This window comes from Tauraco erythrolophus, chromosome Z (assembly GCF_009769465.1).
Source record: "Tauraco erythrolophus isolate bTauEry1 chromosome Z, bTauEry1.pri, whole genome shotgun sequence".
In the NCBI taxonomy this organism is placed as follows: Eukaryota; Metazoa; Chordata; class Aves; order Musophagiformes; family Musophagidae; genus Tauraco; species Tauraco erythrolophus.
The window spans coordinates 14,065,235-14,092,645 of record NC_141496.1 but is presented as its reverse complement, the minus strand read 5'-3'; the positions used below and the strand labels follow the sequence as shown (position 1 = coordinate 14,092,645).

General features: G+C 45.8%; 2 protein-coding genes across 2 annotated transcripts in view; one reads left to right on the top strand and one right to left on the bottom strand.

Moving 5' to 3' along the window:
- Positions 1–14,096: 14,096 nt before the first annotated feature.
- Positions 14,097–15,434, bottom strand: RXFP3 (relaxin family peptide receptor 3). The gene has a single exon (XM_009982548.2). It carries the CDS (start codon positions 15,432–15,434, stop codon positions 14,097–14,099), a length of 1,338 nt encoding a protein of 445 aa, XP_009980850.2.
- An 8,582-nt stretch (positions 15,435–24,016) lies between these two features.
- Positions 24,017–27,411, top strand: part of ADAMTS12 (ADAM metallopeptidase with thrombospondin type 1 motif 12) — a 200,016-nt gene continuing 196,621 nt past the window's right edge. Inside the window, 1 exon segment of the mRNA XM_086629244.1 lies at positions 24,017–24,143. Within this exon segment, the coding sequence (XP_086485370.1) occupies positions 24,017–24,143 (127 nt within the window).

Genomic DNA, 27,411 nt, shown 5'->3' with positions numbered 1-27,411 from the left:
ATGCCTCAGATTGAAAGCTTCTGTATTTTGACTGCTTTGTTACTTCATTCCTGCTGACCTCAGTGTGTTAACATGCTATTACACACAATAGTGTGTGTGCCCATGGTATCTTGATGCCTTACAAGAGGAGTCGTTACGAAACTTCTCATTACCAATTTGTGGAAGTTAATAGATGAAGCATACGATAAATTGAATAAGTAATTAAAATGGACAGAGTTAGGCAAACAGTTGTTATTTATCTTATTTTTGAAGTATCTTAAGTTTGGGGATATTTTCCTCCTGTAGTCGAAAGCTGCAAGGAGGATCAAACAGGTGTCATAGGCTATGCAGGGTGCAATTGTGTTGTGATCAGTAGTGTTGTTAAATGGGATCAGTTAATTCCCAGCTACTGTCACAAGCAGATTTGTGGGTGAAAGACGATGGGAATATAAAAAAGATCGAAGCCTATTGTTTAAAAGTGTAACTGTAAAGTAATTATTTTATACTGTGTCCTGCTGCTTCTGTGTAAATGAAGTGAAAGTACTGACCGAGCTTGTCATGAAAGTCTGCCTAAGGCTGCTCTGCAAATCCATGTGTAGGCACCTAAATGATCCCTCTATGGGAAACAGCTGCCATATCTTCCTTCCTAAAACACTGGCCTCTTGACTTTGATACTGTAATTGAAAAAAATAAACTGGGCCAAAATATGAATTTTATGAATGGTTGTAAGCCACTTAAACCTTGACATTGGATATGACAGTATTTGCCTTAAAGTAGCATCTGTTTTCTCTGTTTTCCTTCACGCATCTAGCTTTGAGTGAAATGATGTTTGCTATTTACAGAATATTGTAAATAAATTCAGTTCTGCAAAGCACTATCAGGAATTATTGTATAGTAAATACTTAAGTCCAGTTATTTGTATTTAATTGCATTTGAAGCTTCATTCTTATTTTTATAATATTGCCAGGGTTTTGAAAATCCTATATTTGTGGAGGTGGTGCGCTTTGTGAAGGTTTTATACTGTGCTTCCTCTGTGCTGAAAACGGTGGTATCCATTTGCTATGTTACGAGCTAAGGCACGTGAAGCCATCTGCTAATGCGATATTGTTAATGAACAGGGACACAGAGAGGCTGCTGCCAGGTACGGTGTTTGTTTGGGTTTTTTTAAATGTTGCACGGGTATCATCAACGCTTTCAGTCAAATGCACTGTTGAGCCGATCAGCTCTGAGAAGTTCTGCACGGTACGAACTGACAACACCGCAAATAAATGGTTAGATTTGAGCATGAGGTGCCTCTGCAGAGAGGCACCAACTTCATCCTTCTCGTATGTTTTCAAGAGTACGGTGAGACATCTATTCTCGGGAAAAACAACTTTCCCTTAAGCCAACTCTTGTTAATTGTAACAAGCTCATGGCAGCCTTGGCTACCTTTTCTTGTTGACGATTGTGTTTCCACTACAGGCCCAAAACAGGGCTCAGTGCATGACAAACCTAACCTTTCTTCACAGCTCTTGCATCCTGCCTTATGAAAAAGCTATGTTTTACAATTTCTTTCATTTTGTGGCTCTTCGTGAATCCCCCTCATGTCACACCTATGGGAAAGAAAAAGCTTGGAAGACTGAGCCCCTGGACCATGCTTGAAACACTTTGTAGGTGCTGAGATGGCTGGAGCACAAGGGTTTCAACCAGGACAAACAAGAGAAGGCCAGAAGATGAAGGATGGTTATCTTTTGAATTAGCTCTATGCCATCGTTAACACACTAACTTTCATTAATTCAGTATCTTCTGAGAGGAGGAATTTTTAAGGGAAGTGCAAGGCTTCTGTGGAGCCATAAAAACAGAACAAGGAGGAGGTGATTTGGGTTTATAGGACTGCAGGACCTGAAGCACCATGTAAACCCATGCTCCAGGAGCTGAGGACATAAAGCTCCGATTCCAGTGTGAGGCTGGGAAAGGAACTTTGCCATGTTTACCTATGACTTTGTCAAGATTTTCTTTGAGGTTTAACACCATCAGAACATGAAAATTTCAATGGTCAGTGCTATCTCTGCTCTGTAACACAAAGAGAGAGCTGGCATTGATTCAGGCCCACAGAGTGACTGTGGATCTGTAGCAACATAACGAGAATTGTGAGCCTTCAGAAAGAAGAGAGATGTGATCATCACATATATCAATGCTTCTATTTACAAAATTATTCAGAGGAAACTGTTTCAAGAACTCACATTATCATCTTTCTCATGATCTTTCCTTTTGAAATTCACTGCATGCTACAGAACAGAATAAAGTCAGTTTTTCTTTGGAAATCCCTTCATAAAAACATCCAATACTTGTTTGTAAGACTTCAAGATAATGTCTTTCTCAATAGGTCTTTGTCAAAAATAGCAAGCAGACAAAAACTATGTACAACTTGAAAACCAGTGTTTAAAACAGAAAAATTATGGTGCTCCTTCTGAAGTCAAAAATTTATTTTGGGTGCTACTGAAAACAATATCTAAAACGCTACTAATTCATGAGAAGGGATAAGTATTTCTTTCAGCAACAGAAATGCTAAAATGTTAAAAATGTTAAAGGCACTGAAGAACTGAACTGTGGTGCTACTGATTTAAGAAGTTCCATCTTGTCTGTCCTGATTAGTTCAGGACTTGAGTTATCAATATGATCAGTTATTGTACTTAATATCAGCTTTTATTGCAATGATGTGAGTTTCAAAGTTAGAAGTACCCTGGGTCTGATCTTTCTCATCTGGTTTTATTTCCATACACATAAAATCAAAAAAATTAAGATATTCTCTATGTAATGTTCACACAAATTATACTTTTAGATGAAGACGAGATGTCTTCAGATAATCAGCCCCTCCTCCCTCCCACTTTAACACAACTAGTATTGGCTGAGTGAAACAAAGCAGGAGACAAGTCTGCCATCTTACTTCATGACACTTGCCTTTTTCTTACTCTTACAAATGCCTGCCACTTATTCCCATTCAACAAGCACACATTTCATGCAAGCAAACCATTCAAGGAAGTTTTGGTTCTTTTGTTTAGAGGACTTGCAGTATTAGTAATGTCACAATTGTTTTTTTTCCCAGTGTTCATTCTGTCTTTCATAGTGGTCTTCTTAAGCTTCTTTCACTACATTGAAAACAAGCAACTGAGGTGGTTTGTAGGAGACGCTTTTCTTCCAGGTAAACTACACAGGCCACGATGAATCATAACTGTCTTTGTCTTGCCAGAACTCACAGCTTTAGCATCGTCGCCCATGAATTGGTACCATCCCCTGCAGTATGTCAAAAGGTAAGGAGAATGGTGTGAGGAGATGTGACAATGATGACATTTGATATTTCTGAACTGTAGAGGGATTGCTTCATGGGGGAAAAGGGTGGAAGTATCTGCTGTAAAATGTCTTCAAATGATTTTTGGCATGATAAAGCTACAAAGAATGATCTATAAACCAAAACTTTTCCTCTTAAGTTTCCAGCATTCATTGCTTATTCCCTAGCTGCTCCTTCTTTGTTTATTTAAGCAGCAAACATTTGGGGCCACTTATCCAAGACTAAACTGTGAAAAGTGATTCATAATTCTGTTGCCTTCTACAGTGCATTCTGTTTCATACATTGCTCCTTTAGTTGTGCAAGGTGTGTTAATCAGTTGTATTTTCTAAAGTTTCTTCCTGCAAATGAGCTTTCTACCTCCCCGTGTATTAATATTTCACCTGTGTATTAAAGATAATGACTTCACACCGTGCAGAGACATCAAATCTAGCCTTGTGTTGCTCTGGGTAAGTACTTGAAGTAGAGGGAAAACAAAATTCAGTACTTTCCTCTGTGTGTTGCACAGTAGACTGACATAAGCAGATCCTGACTGCTATTTTCAAAGACAGAGATCTGTGACCTTTTTTAAAAAATAGGCTGCTTTTTGAAAGGATAGTTATCAAAGGCTATGTCTGCTCCAAGGAGGAAAAGGAATGAGGCTGTTTTTCTGAGGATCGAGTACTTTTCTTCCCAAAGGCTGGGTGCTTGGTTGCCCCCCGGTGTTCAATGACATTATAGCACTTCTCCAGGGCATAGGAGCTGCCTGCCTTTCCTTGCATCACTTTCTAACCTCAATCCTCTTCCCCTCTGTTTCATCTTACTCTGAAGTTGCCTTATAGTGATGCGCTGCTGAAGTTCAGTTGTCTTTTTTCGTGCGTAGACAACAAAGGAAAGTTGCGTGCTACTAGCTGGAATCCAGCTGCGTAAATGCCAATTAAGACACTGCCATACAGGCATGTTGTGGTAGGAGCCCAGTGAGGACATGCTTAGCATCAAACTCATGGTAGAAGCTGGCCTTCAAAACCTTCAGTGCTAATGCCAAGAGTCAATCCTGCAGTGCAGCTGTCCCCCATTTGTTTGGCAGATGAATATTTGCTGCATTGGTTCTCAACAGGCAAGGTGCATCAGAAGGCAGGACAGTGGTCACGGCACATAGGAAGGACAATAAGCAGTGCCGGGCTTTTTAACGCCTCTGTTTTCAGGGCCTCTCTGCTCATTAGGTGCTAAGGAGGAGAGGGGAAAATAGCAGAACTGTGAGGTCTAAGGAGTAGCATGAGGAAAAGGAAAAGGTTCTGGCAGAGATGCCTTTTGTTAAAGGCTGGCAGCACTAGCCTGGAGTTGCATGGTTGGCAGATCACCATATAAGAGCAACTGTATCTCAAATTGTTTGCTTTGCTTTTCAACATTCAGATCTGAATTTTATTTTCTTTTAATAGACAAATGCCATCTTGCAATACAGTTTGCAGGGACTTCAAGGGCTGAAGTACTTGTTTCTTTACTAAGTGCTGAAATTCCAATGTAACACCCAATCCCCAAAAGTAAACCTTTAAGAAGTATGTCTCGAATATCGTTAGATTGCCATAACATTCCAAAACGTGGCAATAAAATAGTTGTTAAAAATATGGTTATCTCTGAGAGATGACACTTTATCAAAGGGCGTCGTTCTTTTCTGAACAGAAATTTTGTTTTTTGAAGTATTTTACTTGAAATTACTTTATATCAAGTGCGCTCAAAATTCAAGATTTAAGTCTACATCTGAAAATGTAATCCCAACTCTTAAATTCAAACTAGATTCTTCCCTTCACTATTTATAATCAACTGTACAGGTTGAGCAGTTATTTAATACAGTACTGTAGGATCTCTGTTACCTTCAGTTCAGGAGCTTATGGGTAGCTCTACCTCTATATGCATCACCAAATTTGCCTATGAATAAGGGACTGGAGTTCATCAGGAAATGCCTTTTAATGGGTAAAAGGAAAAGTATATTTCCTCTGAGCCCCCTCAGCTGTTTAGGCAGAAATAAAAAGCAGTAAGAACATTTTTGAAATCTGTTTATGACCATAAATATATAATAGATTATTTCAAATATACGGTAGAAGATGACTTCAGGGCATAAAGTTTTCAGAGGTTTTTCAGAATAAATGCTAAGCAAGACAGACATGCTTATTGTACTGTACTGGAACAAAGACGTATTCATAGCAATTCATTTGCCATCATAGAATCACACAGAAGCACAGAATAGTTGAGGTTGCCACTCGACATGACGTAGTCCAATCCCTCTGCTCAGCGCACAGTTGCTAGAGCAGTCTGATCAGGCTGTGTCCGCTCAGATCCTCCAAAGATGGAGACTTCACAACATCTCTGGGCAACCTGTTCCAGTGCTTGACCACACTCACTGTAAAAAAAGGTGTTTTTTCTTCCATTTACATGAAATTCATTGAATTTCAAATTGTGCCTATTGCCTCTTGTCCATTACCTGGACAACACTGAGAAAAGTCGGGTTCCACCTTCTTTAAGCCCCCACTTCATCAGGTATTTACACACATTGATAAGATCCCCCTGAGCCTTCTCAGCTCCAGGCTAAATACCAGCTCTGTCAGCCTCTTCTCACATGGCAGATGCTCCAAGCCCTACATCATACTGAAGCCTCTCCACTATGTTCATCTCTCTCTTGTACTGGGGAGCCCAGAACTGGTCATGAGCATCAACTGCTCACCAGGCTGAGCAGAGGTGAAAGATCACATCCCTTGATCTGCTAGCAATGCTCTACCTAATGGAGCTGTTGGCTTTCTTTGCTGCAAGGGCACGTTGTTTGCACATGTTCAACTTGTTGTCGTGGGTTAGGCTGACCCTCCCACACAGCCGGTCACTCCCCCTCCCCCACCCCCAGGAATGAGGAAGAGAATTAAAGGAGAAACGGGAAACCTGTGGGTTGAGATAAGAACAATTTAATACAGATGATTTAATACACAGTGTAGATGCTCACCACCCCCTCCTATGCGAAGCCCGTCTTGTCCCGAAGCTGCAATCCCAGACAAATGCGAGGCCCCAAAATAGAGAGGGGCAGAGAGAGAGAGAGTACTCCGAGAGTGGGAGTACTGGGAGAGAGAGGAGGAAAAAAAAAAAAAAAGCAATAGAGCAAAAGCGCAGCAAGCGCAAAACAGCAGAAGCGGCGAAAGAGCCAAAGCGCAAAAAGCCCTTCTGTCCGGCTGCCCCTCACCTTTATACTGGCCATGACGCTGCATGATATGGAATACTAATTGGCCAGTTTGGCCCTCAATCTTAAGATCCGCCACAAATCACAAGGGGAATCGTGTCCCCCTTGTCCCAGCTATGCTCCCCCCTTATCCCGCCGTGCTTCTGCACTCCGGCACACTGAAAAGTCCTTGGAGTCTCACGTTCAACCGCAAACATCAGCTTGCTATCAGCATTCTTCTCAGAGCGAGCCTCTGAGTAAAACCAAAACACGGAGCTCTTCTAGCTGTTAAAAAGAAGAGCTAACTCTGTCCCACCTAAAACTAGGACACTTGTCTATCAGGATCCCCAGGTCCTTCTCTGCAAAGCTGCTTTTCCCTCGATTGGCCCTTAGTTTGTACCGGTGCTGGGGGTTATCTGTAGCCGGGTGCAGAACTTTTTGTTTTCCTTTGTTGAACTGCCTGAGGTTCCTGTCAGCTCATTTCTGCAGCCCATGAAGGATTCTGAATGGTGACACAACCCTCTGGCGTATCAGCCACTCCTCCCACTTTTGTACCAATTGCAAACATGCTGAGGTGTACTATGTCCCATCACTCAGCTCATTAATGAAAAGGACTGGTCTCAGTATTGATCTCTGGGGCACACCTCTGGTCACTGCCCTCCGGCTGGGCTTTGTCTTCCTAATCACAACCCTTTAAACCTGGCAGTTCAGACAGTTTCGATCCAGCTCACTTTCCACTTACCTAGTCCATTCTTCATTGGTTTGCCTATGGGGATGTCATGGCAGAGAGCATCAAAACCTTATTTAAATCAAGATAAACAACATCCAGTGCTGTTCCCTTACCCACCAAGCCAGTTGTCTCATCATCAGCTTAGTCGGATGGGATTTCCCCATCGTCTTAACTGTGGGCTAATTGTTGGTAGCTAGGAATTGACAGTAACTTTATTATCTCAGGTTTAGGATTTCATCTGAAAATAAATTTGAAAGTATTTGATTTTCAGACTTCTTGTCTAAGCTGATCAGAGATTTTTTCACAACTACACAGAGAAGGGATTTTTCCACAAGATTCAAGTTTCATCCAACATTAGGTTAAATGTGACTTCTGAATGGAAGTGGGAAGGTTCATTGAACAATGATGCTAGAAGTCAGTGTCGTATAGTTAATTTGGTCATTGTGCAATGAGTGTGCTTATTCAGTTGGTCTGTGCAAGGAATAGCACAGGTCGTCCGAGAAATAGTATCTCATTGTCCCAAGGAATGGATGAGTGAGGGAGCAAGTTATTATCTGAGTGAACTATCTTTGTTTTGTTATTTCCCACACTGAATAGTCTGCAGTCGGTCATGTTAACTTTCTGTTCGCACTCCCCAAGCAGGTAGGTCAAGGTTTCAAAAAAACATGAACGACTAAATAAATTTCCAGTTGGTTTTTTGGCCCAATTTGCTCAGGCATCCTGTGAGTCTGTATTTTACAGGTAAGATTTTGGGAAGGACTCTGAGGCTATGCACAAACATAGGATGAGAAACCTGCACATATGTGTAGGATTTGAAGGAGCTGGTTCTAAGTAAACAACTCCCTGCAACTAGGGAACATGTCTAAGGCATTTTACCAGCTGAACTTTAGCAAAGAAATGAGTTAACTGGCTGTCCAGCCTATTCTTGCAGAGTTTGTCTCAACTGCTGCTACACTGACTGATGCTGAGAATATACCTGGAGGAGATTCTTATAACTGCTTAATCATGATAAAAAGACGTTTTCAATAACCCCTTCTGAATAGATTAATCAGAATTTTCTTTTGAAGCAGGAGAGAAATAACCCTCACTACAAATTGGAGATCCAAGCTCCCACTCTCATGTCCTTGAGCTGCACCACACCCATACCTATGCCTGCTCAAGCTCAGGGATACCGATTAGATCAGAGCTTCCGCACAGGCACTCGATTGAATAATCAAGTTTTAAAGCATACAGTCATGAACAGGAATGAAGGGTACTGGATTCTTTTTTACTGCTTAAGTAAGTGCCAAAATAACTCAGAGAGAAAGTGAAGCAATACTTCTGCTGAAAAGGCATTTCAAAGGGAAACATGGAAATTCAATTGGAGTTTATTATTACATTAAGAGCTTAGTTAGTTATTTGGAGGCAGGTACTTAAAAGTCCTCAGGCAATCAAAATCAGCGCCTAATGAGAATATCTGGGCTTTAAAGGTTCTTTCAGTTTGTCACTAGATGTCAGCCTGCACCTTCGGGTCCCTATCATTCCCAGGCAATGTGCACCTCTCTGCCCACACCCCACCAGAGATCTCCAACACAAGGAGACCAGTCACAAAAATCTCTTAAAGAACTCTGTAAATAGTGGTTTGTATCCTTCAGTTGTGTTTATTTTAGTCCACGAAAAGGTGATTGTTACAAATGAATGTTGACATGAACATTTGGAGGAAACAGCAGTGTTTTTGAAGAGCATTGTCTTGATTACTTAGGAAACCGCCAGATACCAAGTTGGATTTGTTGTTTCATAGATTCATAGATTCATAGATTTCTAGGTTGGAAAAGAACTTAGAGATCATCCAGTCCAACCATCCCTAATCTCCCATTAAACCATATCCCCAAGTAGTTAATCCACCCTTTTCTTAAACACATCCAGGGATGGGGACTCAACCATCTCCCTGGGCAGCCTATTCCAGTGGCTGACAACCCTTTCAGAGAAGAAATACTTCCTAACATCCAACCTGAATCTCCCCTGACTAAGCTTATACCCATTTCCTCTTGTTCTATCACCCATCACTAATGTAAAGAGCCCTTCCCCCACCTCCCCACCATCCCTTCTCAAGTATTTATAGGCTGTAATCAGGTCTCCCCTCAGCCTCCTCTTCTCCAGGCTAAACAGCCCCAACTCCCTCAGCTGCTCCTCATAAGTTTTATTTTCCATCCCCTTGACCAGTTTAGTCACCCTTCTTTGGACCCGCTCCAGGAGCTCAATATCTCTCTTCAAGCGAGGGGCCCAAAACTGGACACAATATTCCAGGTGCAGCCTCACCAGTGCCGAGTACAGGAGCAGGATCACTTCCCTGTTCCTGCTGGTCACACTATTCTTGATACACGCCAGTATCCCATCGGCCTTTTTGGCCACCTGGGCACACTGCTGGCTCATATCAAGCCGGTAGTCAACCAACACCCCCAGGTCCTTCTCCGCCAGGCAGCTCTCCAGCTACTCTTTCCCGAGCCTATAGCGATGCTTGGGGTTTTTATACCCCAAGTGAAGGACTCTGCACTTGGCCTTATTAAAGCTCATGCCATTGGCCTCAGCCCAACGATCCAGTCTGTTCAAATCCCTCTGAAGGGCCTCCCTACCCTCGAGCAGATCGACACAGCCTCCCAGCTTGGTGTCGTCCACAAACTTACTGAGGGTACACTCGATCCCCTCATCCAGGTCATTGATAAAGATGTTAAACAGAACTGGACCCAGCACTGAGCCCTGGGGAACCCCACTGGTGACCGGCCTCCAGCCGGATTTAGCCCCATTTACCACCACTCTTTGGGCCCGGCCATCCAGCCAGTTTTTAACCCAAAGGAGGGTGTGCCTATCCAGGCCAGCAGTTACCAGTTTCTCAACCAGAACACTATGAGAAACTGTATCAAAGGCTTAACTGAGGTCAAGGAAAACTACATGCACAGCCCTTCCCTCGTCAACCAGGCGGGCCACCCCATCATAGAAGGTGATCAGGTTTGATTGGCAAGACCTGCCTTTCATAAACCCATGTTGACTGGGCCTGATCACCCGGTTAACCTGTATGTGCTCATTAATAGCACTCAAGATAACCTGTTCCATGACTTGCCCATCACTGAGGTCAGACTGACAGGCCTGTAGTTCCCTGGATCCTCCTTCTGCCCTTTTTTGTAAATGGGGGTGACAATGGGGGTTGTTGTTAACATGTAGTCTCAAAGCGGGCGCTGGAAAGACCCTCTGCTCTGGCCACATGCCTAATGCTGTGTGCACACTCAGAGCCACTGCCCCTTGCTTGCAATGTGCAGCCTGGTGCCCTTGCCCGTGCAACACACAGCCCAGATTTCATGCACCAGTAGTTGAGATTCACAGCACACAAGAAGCAAAATTTCTCCCGCTCATGCACAGCTAGAGCAGCGCTCTTTGACCATGCTGGACACACATTGACCCAAACAGCCTGAATTCCTGGTCTGGCCTTAACCAACATTTGCTTAATTGTGGATGGGTTGCACCTCTATCGAACAGCAGATTCATGACCTACACCTGGTGGATCGGCAGGTTGAGAGTTGCCCCTAAATCCAGAGTCCAGTCCCTACACACCCAAAGTATTTTCCTATTTGAGTGATTTGCCAGACATAAGGTTTTCATGTCTTTAGCGATCAGATACCTGGGGCTTCCTCTGGGCATAGCATCTTGCTAGTATTTTGGGCTAACTATGGGTTGTTCTGAACATCATCTATTTTTCTGTGTCAGTTTGCTGGTATAAAATTATGTCTACATTGACATCCACAAAAGCACATGGGTTTTTTCATGCTGAGCACTGCAGAGGATGTCTTTTAGCCAATTTGCTATCTACAGAAATTCACAGTTATGCTTTAGACAGCTGGATAGCTTTCTATGTTATGCACAAGAACATTTAAGCATCAGGAGATGGATTAAATTTCCAGCAAGCCAAGCAAGAAACTATGCTTTCAAAAGTGAACACTAAGAAGAGAGTCTGGCTTTGAGATTCATCCCCTGTTCTTGATTTAGATTCTCTCACCTGACCTACAGATCTCTCTGAACTCTGGAGTTAAGTGTTTGTGGTAACCTTTTCTCACACAATGGTGTAGCTTTCTTCATCTGCTAGCACTGGCATTAGGCTTTCTCCGAAAAAATGAAACTCAAATGCAGTTCCTACAAATCCTTTGACACAGGCTGCTGCATTTATAGGTCTAGAAAGCTCTCAGGCTCTTGCAAAGCATACTGAAACTTTAATTGAAGCAGGACCTGGGAGCAAGTTAATCATTGTTCTTGGAAAGGAGAGACCTGGATCCAGTTTCTCTTCCGTATTTACAAGGAAAAAAATCTTGGCACTTCCTCTTTTGGACTCACACCCTAACAACTATGCTGCAAAGTAGCATTCAAGGGCTTGCTTTCCCTTTATGATCCAGCAATGATAAGCAACTCACGCAACAGGGAACTGTTTCAACCAGAGGATTTGAGCATATTCACGGAGCAGCCCAGAGATTCAGTCATTCCCCAGGGACATGGAAGGGGGGAAGCTGAGTCTCCTAGGCTGTGGGCAAAAACTCTGCCCACTTATTTAGCATTTCAAAAGGGAAGAGGAAGGAGCATAACCTGCACATACATTGAAGCTGGGACGGGAGAAGGGTATCTAGACATAGATGCAAAGGGATGGGGGGAATGAGTTAAATTTACAGCCCCTCCTAGCTTAGTGTGTGTGGTCTGGCGTAGTGTGTGTTGGGATGCAGAGCTGCCTCCCTCGCTTAGGATACACACTGTGGCCAGTCCCGACAGAGATCCCCATGAAGCAGAGAGGTAAATGCTACAGAGTTAAGCAGATTTAGACATGCTCAGGACGTCTAGGCACAAAAAAAATTTACTAGAAAAAGCTTCAAGCACCTACAGACTTCAACTGGCAGCCAAGTCAGGATTTAGGAGCTTAGAGGGACAGTTGTACAGTACTTAGATGCTCAAGTTCTTCTGTGGATATATCTGATTGCTTCAGAGACTTTGCATCTGTAGAAATATGTCCATCAGCTGCCAGCTCACTTCTGCTGTTCTCCAGGCACCTGTACCTTCCCAGTTAGCAAGTGTCAAAAGCTGTAGTAGAAGTCTTGTCTGCCTTGAAAAAATAGAGCAGCTTCTCCTTGCAAGTAGCAGAACCAGCTGCTTCCAGACCAAACTCAAATTTCATAACAGGAGTTACCGACATGTACAGCAAACCTAACTGAGTCTGCAAAGCATAATTGCCACTAACGGCACTATAATTTTCTCTAGATAGAAATAGCAAGTTTGCTCCACATCAGTACTTAGAGGTGACAAACAACCCTCTGCAGAAATGCTTTTTTAGCAGTCAGGCAGATGTTAGAGTTAGGCTGCAGGAGAAAGGGCTGGAAATAGAGAGGGGGTTTGTATGTTATATTTATATCTTTGTCCTATATGCAGTACTGAGGATTAACGAAACTTGTATTTTGATAAAAAAAACAGAACTGTTGCATTTTTACATCTTTTAAAAGAAATATTTTGACCTATTTTATTTTCCCCTCAAAATTTAAAAAAAAATATTAAAAAAGTAAATATGTATCATTGCCATAAAAAGTTTCACAGCTTAAAATTACACTCTTTTCATGCTTTTAGAAGTTCATTAAATTATTTCCCAGATGTTTCTCTGGAATACAGGCTGGGACAGACATTGTCCCTGCCCTTCTCCAGGGTGCAAGAGCACCGAACTGCAGGCTCTAGGGTTGTTCGCACCGGAGGAATTGAACTGCAGTTAACTGAAACACTGGCAAGTATCAGTGCAGACCCTCAACAAACACTTTACCAGAACAAAAAACTTTGTGCTTGGTTTTAGCTGAACTCAGAAGTATCCCAGAGCACGCATTTTGATGAAGTGGCTACAATTTATTTCTTTTTCCCCTGTTTTTTTTTATTTACAGTTGTGCTGATTTCCTGGAGTGAAACACAAACAGTCTGAAGCACAACAAGAACAAAGCCTGCAGCCTCAGCGCCCTGGGAGAGACATCCGCCTTGCTGCACACAGTTTGGGGCTGTGGGTTCCCCCCCAGCAGCCTGGAGAGAGGCTGGGGAACATGATGTCAGGGGGCTCACACCCTCCCCTCCAAACCCTGACAAAGTACTATCTCCCCATGAAGCTTCAAGTCCTGTCCTTGGGTTTCTCCTTGGCTGTCGGGGTCACTCTATATCCTGGCAGCAGCAGAGGGGATGGCAGGAGTTGGAAAAGCAGATCCTGCACAGATTTGGAAGGGAACACAGTGCTCCTTGTCCCCTCTTTTTCCTAGGTCTCTAAGAGAGGGGAAAGGGGCCAAGCCTGAACAAGCAGTAGCCTTCTACCCACTTGTGCTGGCTGTTCCCATCAGGGCAGGTGTGAAACAAGATGTAGGCTGCCTGATCCCTGTGCCCTCAATGGAGCCCGGGGAGCAGTGACTGCAGCCAGGCTGGCATCATTTGCCATGCCACGCAGCAGTGAGAAAGCAGCCCAGCTCCCTCCCCCTGCCACAAAGACACACAGGGGCAGGAAGGCTGCTGGCCCCTTGCTGTTTGTACCTCCAGGTTGGGGGGACACAGCCCCACCCAGTTCCTGTTCCCTACAACGAGTACAAGCACTAAAAAGCATCTCCTAGAGACACTTCAATCCCCAGTGCACCACCGCCTCCTCCTAATTCTGTTCTCCAATCTGGGGGACATTTTCAAGACAATGATTTCCACCAACAAGCTTCCAAGAGCAGACACAACCCCAAAAGAGCATCTCTCACACAGAAGCCCTCCTTTACCCAACCCTCCTCCCCTTGTCCCTACCAGGCATTCCATATCTCAGGGCCACATCTTGCACAGATTCCCCCAGTCCCACCACCCAGAGCCCCCTGCTCATCTCAGCAGCGCTGCTCCGTGGAGCTAGCGGGCAGCAGGTCACAGCGGCTGCTGTACATCACCACCCCGGGGGGGTAGTAGGCCACCTCCGGCTGGACGGTTGCAGCAGGGGAAGAAGCGTTGACAGGGTGGACAGGCACCAAGGCGTGCAGGGCCTGCTCCTCCTGCTCGGGCTTGGTGGTGTCGGTGAAAGGGCGCATGGTGGTGAGGGAAGGTGAGGTGATCCTCCAGAGGAGGCTCTTCAGTGCCTTGCGGAACTCCCTGCGCATGAGGCAGTAGAGGATGGGATTGAGGCAGCTGTTGGAGTGTGCCAGGCACACGCTGATGGGGAAGAGGTACACTTGGGAGAGGAAGTACTCAGTACTGAAGTGCACCACGTTGAGTTTGATGAGGATGCCCCAGGTCGTGAGCGCTTGGTTAGGCAGCCAGCACAAGAAGAAAGACAGTACCACGATGGACACCGACTTAGTCACTTTGGAGCGGCGCTTGGTGCTGGGGCCGCTGCAGGTGCTGCCGACGTGCTTGTCACTGATGAAGCGCACTAGGAGCAAGTAGCAGAGGCTGATGATGGCCAGTGGCACCACGAAACCCAGCAGCACCTTCTGGATGTGGTACAGACCCAGCCAGAACTGGGCATTGCTGCCTCGGCTCTCAGGGAACTTCACGAGGCAGAGCACATCATCAAAGACGGTGGCAGTGGTGGAAAAAATGGCATGGGGCAGGGAAACCAGGATAGCTAACAGCCAGATGAGCGCACAAAGCCACTTGGCAGAGCAGCAGCCACCCAGGGGGTCACCTCGTCGCTGATTCTTCAAGGCTGAGGCTACAGAGCGGTATCGAGCCATACTCATGGCGGTGAGAAAGAAGACACTGGCATACATATTCATGGCTGTCACATATGAAACAATCTTACACATTGCCTTGCCGAAGAGCCAGTTGAAGTCCAGCGCATTCTCCACCGCCCAGAATGGCAAGGTCAGCACAAACTGGAAGTCAGTCACTGCCAGGCTGGTCACAAAGAGGTTGATGGAGGACTTTCTCCAGCCTTGTTTGCTTTTCATCAGGTAGAGCACCAGCAGGTTGCCCACCAGCCCCAGGGCGCACACCACGGAGTACACCAGCGAGATGACAATCCGCACCACGTTGGAGCTGTCCCCCTGCATCCCGTCGGCTCGCTCCAGGTTGATGGTCTTAAAGAGCTGCAGCAAGGACATGTTGCTCCTGTTGTCCATCTGGGCGCCCTCCAGGAAACCCAGCGGCACGTCCCAGGACTCCCAGTCCGCTCCCTCCTTCATGCCGGCGGCCGGCGAGCAGGCACCGCGCTCACAGGGCTCGCCCATCCCATGCTAGGGTGGGAGGGGGCGCGACGGGTCCGCGGGAGCCTTTCCGCAGACCCCCGGGCCAGCAGCGGCGGGCAGCCTCTCCGGCGGGCGGGCGGGCGGGCGCCCGGCGTCCCTCCGGCCCGGCGGGTCCGCGCGGCTGGCGCCGGTCCCGCCTCGCGCCGCGCGCGGTTATATCCGCGCCGGCGGGGCCGGCGCATGCGCGGTGCAGCGGCGGAGCTCTCCCGGGTGCTGAGCGCGGGCGGCCGCGCCCCCGCCCCCGCCCCCTCCCCCGCGGCACCCGCTGGCGGCGGCGCCCTCCGTCCCGCCGCCCGCCCCCGCCCGGTTCCGCCCGCCCGGCCGGGGCCCGCGCGCGTCTCCGTGGGCTGAGCGCGGCCGGCCGGAGGCGATCGCCTCTCCCGGGTCGGCTCCCGAAGAAAATGCCCTGCCTTCCCTCCTGCGCCTGGGAAGCGCTGGCGGCCTCTCACCTCCGCTCAGCTGCGGGGCGAGCCCGAAGCCGCCTGCGCTTTCCTGCCTGGGAAAAAACCTCGGCACTAACCCTGGGCGCGCTGCTCCGTCCCCAAAACGCCCACACTCAGGACAGGGACAGACGAGCGCCTTTCCTGCTTTCGGGACATCGGCAGACGGCGGCTACCCCTGATTTTGAAATGAACGGCTCGGACAACGAAGCTGTGAAGTCGGGCTGCCGGCAGCACGCAGCGAAGGCAAAAGCGGGCAGAAGCCGCTTCCCCGGGCTCCCGGCAGCTGCCCGCCCGCAGGGGGCCCCGGCGCGCCGGGAAGCGGCGGCGGCCGGCACCGGCGGCCCGGGATGCTCGGCGGCTGCAGCCGGCCCCATACGCGCCTTGGGCCGTGCCCGAAACTCGCTTTGCCACCAGGTCTGCAGCGGGAACAGAAAGCAACCGATGGGAACAGGAGCCGAGGCTTTCCTTCTCCCATCCCGCTTCCAAATAAACCAAAATAAGTGCACATTTTGAAAACTGAATAGATTCTCAATATACCTAAACAAAGCACTATAAATCAGCCACTGGGGGAGATCAAGGAAAGATTTAACAAGTAAATTATTTCTCCATAGTCTTTAAACTGATTTGTCTTATTGAAATTCCTGCAAAGACACTGCGGCGTGTGCCATTTTTTTTTTTTTTTTTTTTTTTTTTTTGCCAGCAGCCCACTCATCACTCTGGTTTGTATCTAGAGTGATTCTGTAAAAGTATCAGCTAGGTCATGGGAGAGCTAAAGGGGAACAACAGTAATTAGGAAGTTTTATACATCATTCGTATTGCATATAATGAGAGTACAACTCACCGGAATTAGGAATGCCATGCTCTGGGAAGGCTTAGCCTCCAGACTACTTGTTACATTAAACACATTGGTACTAGAATGAAACAAACAAACAAAAAATTAAATCCAATTTTTAAATTTAAAGCCTTCAAAAGGCTGACTGCAGTAGGCCTTGAAAAATGGACTCCTGACATTCCTACCCTGCTAAATCATGGATTTTGTCTAGGATTCCATACCTCTTAATCACCGACTAGGGTTCCATTCAGGCGACATTTTCAGTAGCAAGGCATTAAGTTGCATCCCTTAGCCTGCTGAACGGCAGCAGTTTCTCAAATTCTCTCACCCAAAGTAAACCGTCCTTGCTGTGAAACCTAACAACCCCATCAGACCCATCAGTCTTGCACAGCCAACTGTAAAACGGTACTGGCAGGAAAGAAAGCCACAGATCCCTCAACACCAGCAGTGCAACTACCATATAAACAAGCAAAGTGAAAACGCTGAGTTTTAATCAGAGCTGCACCACCGCAGAGGTTGTGCAAATGGTAAAGGAGGTGAAGTGCCCCCCTGCCCTCAGCAGCGCTGGCTGCCTTAGCACTAGTTTCAGCACTTATCTAAAATGAAGGTTAGTAAAATAGTTGAAATAAGGAAGTTCTTGTTCATTTTCTCCCCTCTACTTACTCCTTCCACTATTAGCTCACAAGGAAAAAATGGTCTGTAATTGAGTCATGCAGAGACTATGACACGTTCACTTGGTAAATCATTAGCAGGATATACGGTGCAGAAGTGGACATTTTCCACTCTGGTAGCACTGCTACTATCTTAACACTCAATTTTAAGTATTTCAGAGGAAAAATTGCAGAAACCGTGTCTTGCGTGAAATTATTTTTCTACCATTTGAATGTTTCCCTGCTCAGCACATCCTTTTGATATATTGTGGATGCTGAACAGTAATAAAGATTCAGAAAGGGGAGGAGGAGAGAAATCATGTCTGGAGATATATTGCTTATTTTGTTAGCCACCCAGAGAAAGCAAAACAGAGTGTGAACTGAGGTACCTCACAGGAACGCAGGTAGTGGATTTTGGACACGAGGCTGCAAATGTGAAATGCTTGTCCAGTTTTTTTGCTCATATTCTGACCAGCAGACAAATTCCTTTTCAGCATTGGGTGTTTGTCTTCTTTTTTCGTCATTCTTCACTTCAGAGAAGAAGTTTTAGAGGCAGGTAAGGGAACTTGCTCCACCTAGATGAATAATGAAAGAAATATTCACTGAAAAATTTATTCATCACATCGTCAGCACATTTCCACAGTTGGAAAAATGTTTAAAAAGTCATCAGCTATTTTGAAAAAGTATTTCAAAATTCATCAGATACATTATCTAAGGATAACTACTCTGGAAAACACTGTCCTCTATTTGTTCCTTATTTATTCCACCAATGCTGCCAAAGGCTTGTTGCTAACACGTAACTTTCTGGAGTCTTCTTTTTATCAAAGCATCAGTGTAATTGTTGTTACGGACTCAATCTTTTTGGAAACTGTAACAAAATTGATGGTCATAGACTTTCGGGAAGTATTCTGGTGATAACAGGGAAATAATGGCAGATTTGTTTACTTTGGAAATCTGAAACAGATCCTGCAGAGTTTGTAAGAGGCTTTTTGGTGTTTATATAGCACTATGCCAAAACAATCCATCGGGCTAAGGTTGCTAGTTTGCCCTCAGGTGCCATCAATCTGCACAGTAAACTCAAAAAGCTTGCAGCAGTTCAGACCACCAACAGAAACTGCCCATCGATTTTGACTATACTGCATCAGAGATAAAAGTGTCCCTGCAAGTATTGCTCAAATAGCCCTTAAAAATGCCTGAGATAAGTACGCCAAATAAACATTTGCTGAAAATGATAATTTTCCTACAATTTACTCCGAAGGATCCCTATTGTTTTTCACTTCCTTTACAGACCTCGTACGCAAACGAAGGATGGATTATGATTACAATAGTGACTGAGCCAGCTGTATGCTGTTCTGAAATGTTTCAGCAAGGGAGATGGGCTTCTGTTTTCAAGATGAAAGCCGTTTTTGTAGCTTAAAGTAGATTTTCGAAATATTGAATGCATCACTATTTTAAACACAGAAACATGGGACTATTTCTCAGGGCATTTTTGTAGCAGCGAAGGAATTTTTTACCTTTTTCTATTCAACATACTGAAGAAAAGAGCAGTAATAGTAAAGTTCTTGAACAGATTTCATTAAAAAGAGTTATTAATATGTGTTATTTAGATGGGCTTTATATTACTCTTAAATGTTGCACTATTGCCATGTAATTCTGTTTTAAGAATAATTCTTTTAATGGCATTTTCTTCTAATTAAAGCAAACTTTTGAAGCAGAGGAAGGAAAGTGAGATAGGAAAAAAAGACATTTCATATTTGCTTATTTTCTCATTTCTAGTTTCTGGAACCCATATGGTCTTCCTTTGGCTTTTTATGAGCTCAGGGCTGCAATCTCATGCTTTTGACTACACTCAGACAATAATTGTTAACAGTGACACTTCGAACTGGATTTTAGAATCATAGAATCATAGAATGGTTAGGGTTGGAAGGGACCTCAAAGATCATCCAGTTCCAACCCCCCACTACACCAGGTTGCCCAAAGCCTCATCCAACCTGACCTTGAACACTTCCAGGGATGGGGCATCTACAACTTCTCTGGGCAACCTGTTCCACTGCCTCACCACCCTCTGAGTGAAAAATTTCTTCCTTAGATCTAATCTAAATCTCCCCTCTTCCAGTTTAAAGCCATTGTCCCTTGTCCTATCACTACATGTCCTTGGAAAAAGTCCCTCTCCAGCTTTCCTGTAGGCCCCCTTTAGGTACTGGAAAGCTGCTATAAGATCACCCCGGAGCCTTCTCTTCTCCAGGCTGAACAGCCCCAACTCTCTCAGCCTGTGTTCACAGCAGAGGTGCTCCAGCCCTCTGATCATCTTCATGGCCCTCCTCTGGACTCTTTCCAGTAGCTCCATGTCCTTCTTGTGTTGGGGACCCCAAAGCTGAATGCAGTATTCCAGTCTCATGAGAGCAGAGTAGAGGGGCAGAATCACTTCCCTCGACCTGCTGGCCATGCTTCTTCGGATGCAGCCCAGGATACGGTTGTCTTGCAACCCTACTTTCTCCATCCTGAGAATGAAGGTTTGGTGTGTCTTCACCTGTATCTACCATGGGAAGATTTCCATGGCAATTCTTTTCCTAAAAGTGTAGAAAGAAACATGTACATGTTTTAACTATAACACTTCAGTTAGGTAACACAGTCATCATACCCAGAAGAAAATATTATTGGTATCCTTCATGGAGCACAGACATGTTCTCCAGAAAGTATTAGAGTACAGACGTAAATTTTAATGTAAAAAATTACTTCAGTCATGTCCACGACCTCTCCTCATTTGCGTTCTAGGTAGATCACTGAGCACATATTTTCCTGGCACTAATTTTCATAAAAAGTTGCTCCAGAAACTTACTTTAAAACTCTTAATATGGATAGTTAGATCAAGTGAGCTTTTAAGTTCACATAGTCCAAGCACAATGTTATCATTTTGTGAATTAGCTCACCAATTACAAATAACAATCCATGTTTGAATGCTGATCAGGAATCCGAACATGAGCATCCAAAACAATTTCATGAAACAGAATCACTGACTACAGAGTTTGCTTCATTCTGTTACTTAAATCTGCCCACAGACATACCATAATGGAATGTCAGCAAATATTTTTTTTTTTTCATGAGTAACTTATGAAATTCCAAAAATATTTAAAGACTATAATTGAAAGGGAAGTTGAGAGATCCAACAGTGTCTCTGATTCAGTTACCAATATTCAGCTGTGTTAACAGGCTGTCCCTCTAAATGAGAAAGAGGAAATAAGATTTTAAAAAAGTACTCACAAATTTGCACCTAAATCTGTCTCAGAAAAAAAAAAAATCAAGGGATGCACAATAATTACCCAGCAAACTCCAGAGAGCCTTTGGGATTCAGAATCATTCCCTTTCAGTTCATCTCTCTGCTAATACTCAGTACCTTTAACACGGTCGACTGCATCATGTGTGATTCGTCTTCTTAATGTTTCTCGTCCAAGCAAATTGTTAAGATGCCCGCAGTTAACAGATAGCGAGGCCCGGACAGTGTTTCACCTTGTATACAACAGAGAAGGACGTGTTATCCTCCAAAGGCATCCTCTCTCCTTACTGACTGGAGGAGTGGACAAGCAAGCGTATGTTAGATGCCTTATAGATCTTCAAACTTTGGGCAGGAGAATCTAATTCCCAGTGAAGCAAAATTTCCTGACAGTCTCCAGCTGGGCTTCATTTTGTAGCAACTCCTCAAGGTCAAATCATGTAATTTATGTTGCTCAATACTCATAACTCACTACTCATAACTCTGCTTTTCTGTCTCTCTGTACACATCTAGAGAAGCATATAAATTCCTATACACACATTTCATTTACTTCTGGCATGGAGGTCTACTTAAATTTAAAAGAACCGAGATATTGATTGTGCCTGGATGTTAATCCAAGCTTGACTGTGTCTCTCGATAACATATCTTGGTTTTCTCTAGCTTCCTTTCAATAACTGCACAGGGTTTTCTCTGTCGAGCTGCAGTTACTGATCTGCAATACCTTTGCTCTCACAGGAACATAACTGATTTGGGATTGTGTTCGTTTTCTTTTTATAACTGAGGCTGTGTTACCAAAAAATCAAATGCCCTTACACTCATAAGTCTCCAGAACCTCACCTCCAGTTATATCTCTTTGGGAATGAGAAACCACTAATTAATTTCTTATCACTAGATTTTTACAATTCTTTGCGAGTGAACAAATAGTTTAAATATATAGGCATCTTATTTTAATAGCCCACAAATGCTCTCCTAAATCCAGTCTGTACTGGGAAGACACAGTTCCACAAATTCTGTTCACTTAAATAGCTGGCCTCAGTACGTCCTCACAGCAGGAAAGTGCTTTCTGCTTGTGCCATTGCTTCACATTTTAACTGGATGTGACTGTAGCTGTGATGTCAGCTACAGTCACAGCATCCTTTAAGCAGGAACCCTACTGTCCCCCAGGGTATTCTCTGACATGACACCCAGTGAATCATTTCTTCTGTGTATGTGCGTGTTGGCACAAAGCCCAGGGAATTATAGATATTTTGGATCAGATTCCCACAGTTCTCTTCCTCCATTCTGTATGACTTTTGCATCTACAATTTTTGGTCATTTTTTTTTTTTAAAATCAAATCTAAACAAAACACCCACATTCCCACAAACCCTCCTGAGTTCCTAAAGCTTTTATTTCTCCATCATTTCCTGATTTTTTTCTTTCTCTCATGTGATGCTGTCTGGAGAAGAGATAACAGGGAAGAAAACAGGCAGGATTAACAGTTTGACAGAGTCCAGAATGAGAAACTCTGTAGTCTCAGGAAAGTGCAGAAGGAAAAACATCTCATGCTTAGAGAGAAATATAGGCAATGGGAATTAACTTTTCCTGCGGAGGAAGAAACCAAGACGGAAGCCTGCATGAAATACTAGTTGCTCACATCAGACACAGTGAATGCCTACCCAAAAGGATGACTGGAAATTGAAGCAAATAGTGATGTGCTTCTCACAAAAGGGCTGTTTTTCTGATTGCCTTCAAGAAGTTTGTTAAACCAGTACTTTGTAAACATACGCCCCTTGAACTTTCACTCCTTCTTTCCAAGGGTTCTAGACTGTCCTCATTTTAATCAGTCCTCATTCTTGAATCGTTTTAAAACATTCATAGCAAATTATGTTGCTTGTTTTATGCAACAATTGTCAGGTGTTTTTAAAATATTAACTACTATAGACATTATATTAATTTCAAGTCACACTTAGCTTTAAATTAATTTCAGGGAAGTACCGACAAAGAGCTAAGCAGGCTACAATGTCCAGTGTCACAGAACAGGCGAGTGCCCACTACATGACCAGACTATTCAAAGAATCCCAATGGCAAGCACACCAGGAAACTTGTTGCTGTAACAAGCGAGATAACATTATTCATATGCGGAATATATAGATGGCTATATTAAAATAAATAGTTTGTAATGAACAAATCTTCACTTAGCAAGTGGTGTTGGGTTTCAAACATTACATAAATCCACTCTCTTTTGCATAGTCTGTGTCACTTCATTAGCTAGAACAAAGCATGTTATGACTCCAAATATCACTTTAAAAAATATGTTCTGTTTCCAGAGTTATCATATCTCAAGCCTAGGAGAAGCCACATTTCTATCCGATTTAGAAACCCTCGGAGTTTTAACTCTTTCGTGCATTTTCGTTCCCTAGAGTTTGAGGTGCACAGTTCTCGCGGTTAAGGCAGCTGAATTGCGACATCCATTCGCCTTTGGGCAAGTTTGAGCAGAGCAATAAGCGCAATTAAGCGCAGGGTGCCAGAAAACTACCCAAGAAACACACAAGAGAGCCAACTTTAAGCCTCAGCCCAGGTCTCACGGACAGGACGGCCGAAGCAGTGCCCCGGGTACCCGCCTGCGCTGGCACGGGGAGCGGCAGCCGGCGGTCACCTCGGCAGAGGCGGTGTGAGCGGATCCCTGGTGGAAAACACATGGAGGGCAGTCACGGCAGTGAGAAACTCCCGCTACGCAGAGGTGACATCCCGAAGGAGCCCCAACTAAACCCCAAAAACGGGGGACACGCAGCCTGGCTGCGAGGCTCCACCTGCGCGGGGCCCCTCGCCGCGGCAGGGGGGTCCCACACCGCCCCTCGCCGCCGCGGCGGGGCGGGAAGCGGCGGAACGCGCCCGCACACCCGCGTCCTCCGGGCGCGCTTGCCACAAGCCCGAGGGGAAAGCGCTGCCGGGGCGGCCGCGGGGCTGCGAGGCCGCGGCGGGCTCTTTCCCCCGCCCTGCGCGGCGGTCCCCGCGGAGGGGAGGCTCCCTCCTGCGGGACAGCCCGCCCCGCGGCGGCCGGGGCGAACGCCCCACCTTTGCCGCTGTGGAGGGCGGGGGGGCGGCAGGCCCCGCTCGCGGCCTCTCCTCCCACCCCGGCTGGCCCGGCCCGGTTCGCTCCGGCGCGTTAACCCCGGCGGCTCCGAGGCGGAGGCTCCCGGGAGCGGCTCCCTCCGCGCAGCCCTCCTTCCTCCGCCGGCAGAAACCGGACACCGCGGCGGCCCCGCGGAGCCGCTGCAGCGAGCGGCGCCGGGAGGCCGCTCCGCCGCTGCCCCGCCGCCCGGCCATGCCGCGGCCCGGCTAGGCGTCGGCGGTCGCGGCGCCCCGCTCAGCGCTCCCCGCCCGCACCATGCCATGTGTCCCGCGGAGCTGGGCGGCACACGTCTCCTTCTGGCTCCTCGTCCTGCACGTCCCAGCGCCCTGCCCGGGCAGGGCCCCGCCGGCCGGCGGCTCCCTGTTCCCGGACGGGAGGCAAGGTCAGTGGCAGCGGGCGAGCTGGGGTGCGGGGAGTGCCCCGGGCACGGCGCGGGGGAGAGCGGCTTCCCGCCGCCTCGCCGCCGGTGTGCTTCCAGCCGGTGGAGCCGCGGCTCCTCGGCGCTGCTGGAGCGGGAGCGGCAGCGAGCCGCGCCTCGGGCCCCCCGCCGCCCCCGGTCTGGTGTCGCCTCCCGGGGCGAGCTGCGCCGGGATGTAAAGTTTTGGGGTGAAAGCGCAGAGTTTTGGCTGTGCCTTGCTGCTGCTTTTTGGAAGTCACTGAGTTGCACCGTGTGGAGGAAAGTATTGCTAAATCTCGCTTTGTGGTCGTCTTCCTCGTTAAAAGGCAGCTCTCTAAACACCGGAATCGTTTTGTGCTCATAAACTGGAAAAGTTTACTCTCCTGATTTTTTTTGATGGTTTTAAACAAATGATCGCTTCTGTACTGCAGGATCGGTGTTATCAGGGTGTAAAACCCGCTGTGAGTTACTCAATGAGGATGGTAAATTAAAAGCGAGGCTTCGTCTACAGTAGGAGTCTCTTGAGGCTGCTGCCTCAGGCAGATTAACTTCATCCCCCTAGTTGGTACTGGCTGCACACGTCCTTGGAGGAGTGTAACTCAGGAATTTTATCCTGTTGCCTGTTTAAGGGAAATCAGAGAAGCAGCTCCCAAAAGAGAAAAATTGTGATTAGCTGAAAGACTCTGCCTGGTGGTAAAAGACCCGAAACTGTAGGAGGAAATTTGTTTCCTGAAAACCTTCCTGATGCAATCAACAGCTGTGGAGCTGTCAGTGGGAAAGTCTGAACACAGAGGAGAACACCTTCTGTGCCCCTCAGAGGTCGTGGAAAGGAAAAGTGGTTAAGCAAGCTGCCTGAAAAGCTAACGGTTATCTGAAGTTAGTTCCTGCTGGATTCATTTAAAGTGAATGCAAACAATCGTTGCATTCCTGCGCCTCTACATGAGACAGAACAGGGATGGCTGTGTTAGCACGTAGTAGCTGTTTAATTATCAGGCATTTGGAAATTAATGTAAAATTAATTTAACTTTCTAGGCATGAAAAACCTAGGCTTTTCTAGTAGTCTGTGAATAGCTTTGTTTAAATGTACAGTTCAAAATTTGGCTAAGTTTTTGCAAAGGAGGATCGAATGCAGTGCTACTTGCGAAGTGCTAAAATTTGTCACAGGTAGCTGAAGTGGCTGCTAAGTGTTGTGCTCCCTCCGCATCCAGGAATGTGGCGGATGGGACAGTTAAGGATGCCCTTGCTGAGTGTTGAAGGCCTGCTCCCTGCAACGGGGCTTCGCAGCTCAGGGTGCTTCTTGGGTACAGAGCTTTTCTTTGGCTCGGGAGTACACTTCCTCCAGAGATGAGCAACTCTATTTCCTATCCCAAGGAATTGTTTGAAAAGAAGCCAGAGGGTCTGAGGGGCAGATGTAGATGAACTACGAAGATGGAGATGAAACAATGGCAAATGATGATGTGTCACATTTTAAAGGAGTTTTGTCAGAAAACACGTTCTCTGTCTAAAAGACATCATGCTGTTCCTGTCATGTGTGACAGACCGTGTGTGTTTTTCTCTTTATCCTAGTTCATTCACTTTGTGTACAGCCGTTCTTAATATAAACAGTTCTGTGCCATGTGTGATGAGTTTGAATCCACAGAGGAGCAGAACAGATAGCAGTGGTTTTGAATATTATCAGATGTTTTCAATGATGCAGAATTAAGAGAGCCTGCAGGGAAGATTTCTCCAGCCACTTAAACAATTCTTAAACCTGTCAAACAAGCGGGAAGGGCCTGAACCTTGCTTGTCCCATGTGCCCAGAAGGGCCTGTGCAAACACCATGGTTGCAAGGCAGAGTACTGACGTGAACGTGTCCTGCTCAGTGTGATGTTTTGGTCTTGCTTGTGGCACCGATGCAAACCGGTGTGGTCAGGCTGCAGTTGTGGAAAGATGGAGCATTCTCTGGAGCTACACAAGCTGCCCAAGGAAGTCTTCCCTTTCCTGGTCTCTAAATCCTGAGCGGTGCCACTCTACAGGCAGGGCTCTCCTGGAGCAGAGAGTAGTTTAGGTGGCCGAGGAGGATTCCGTGACATGCCAGCTCCAAGGCTTGTCGGTGATGCTGAGATAGATTCTCTCCATTTAACGTTTGCTGGCACTAAGTTTTATGGGAACCTGTGGTGTTTTAATATGAATTATTACTTTAGGAAAACTGAGACAGTCAGTGTTGAAGAATACAACACTTACTCTTGTGCAGTGTGGGTTGCATGTATTAAGTTATTCTGTTTGTTGCCTCTAGCTTCTAGTTGAGTGTTAGTCTTTCCTAGAAGGGCAGAAAGGTATCAACAAAATTGTACCTCTTGTCTCTGTTTTAGACTCTTCTCCAGCTAGAAAGATCAAGCAGTATGTTAGGCTTAGTGTGGAGCTCAGTAAATTGTTCTGTTATTGGTAGGATTGCCTTTGCTGACCTCTTCAACAGTCTAGACAAAACCGATGGTGATGACATACAAAAATATCTTTAGCCTCGTCTTGCTAAACTTTGTGTTGTAATCTTGTTCCCTCTCGTCTTTTGGAAACTTTTAAATAATTCCTTTCTCCAGTTGTATTACTGTATATTATTATTGCAGCATAAATCCCTTCTCCAGTGACTAGTGTTCAGAAATAAGTATTGAAGGAGTGGGTGGAAGAAGTTAGACTTCTCTGCTTTGACAATCCTGCTGCCACTGTATGCTTAGGCATTATTTTCTCTTTTGCTGCTGATGATGTCTAATTTACCTTAACCTCTACATGCTAATTACTGTAGTGGTGAAATAAAAAACTTCCTTGAATGGTTTGAAGTCCAAACCTGCAAGTCTTTGGTCTTGCACCTTAACAGTTAAGCCACAACAAATTAATCTCAAGACATCAAGCAGAGGGAAACTGCACTGTGACAGCAAACGAGTAAGTTTTCCTTCAGGTATTTAATTTGATTATTTCGTGAGCTGTGCTGAAAATCACAGAAATGGGGGCCTGCTCTTGCGGCGTTCTCTGTTAGCCTGTCTTTGCTAAGCACAATACGGGATGTGGGACTTCTGAGAAGTCTTATAATTCAGCGTCTGCAGGTAAGCCGTGTTTTTGGGTGTTTGTTTCTCTTCTCTTCCCCGTGCTCGTTTTTTGCTTCCCTCTGGAGTATGAGGAAGGGGGGACCTCGGTGTAGCTTCAACTGCTAAATTGTCAGGCAGCTGACACCTTTTGTACTGTCTACAAGCTGTGTAAACTGCGGTCGTGAAGGTGTGGA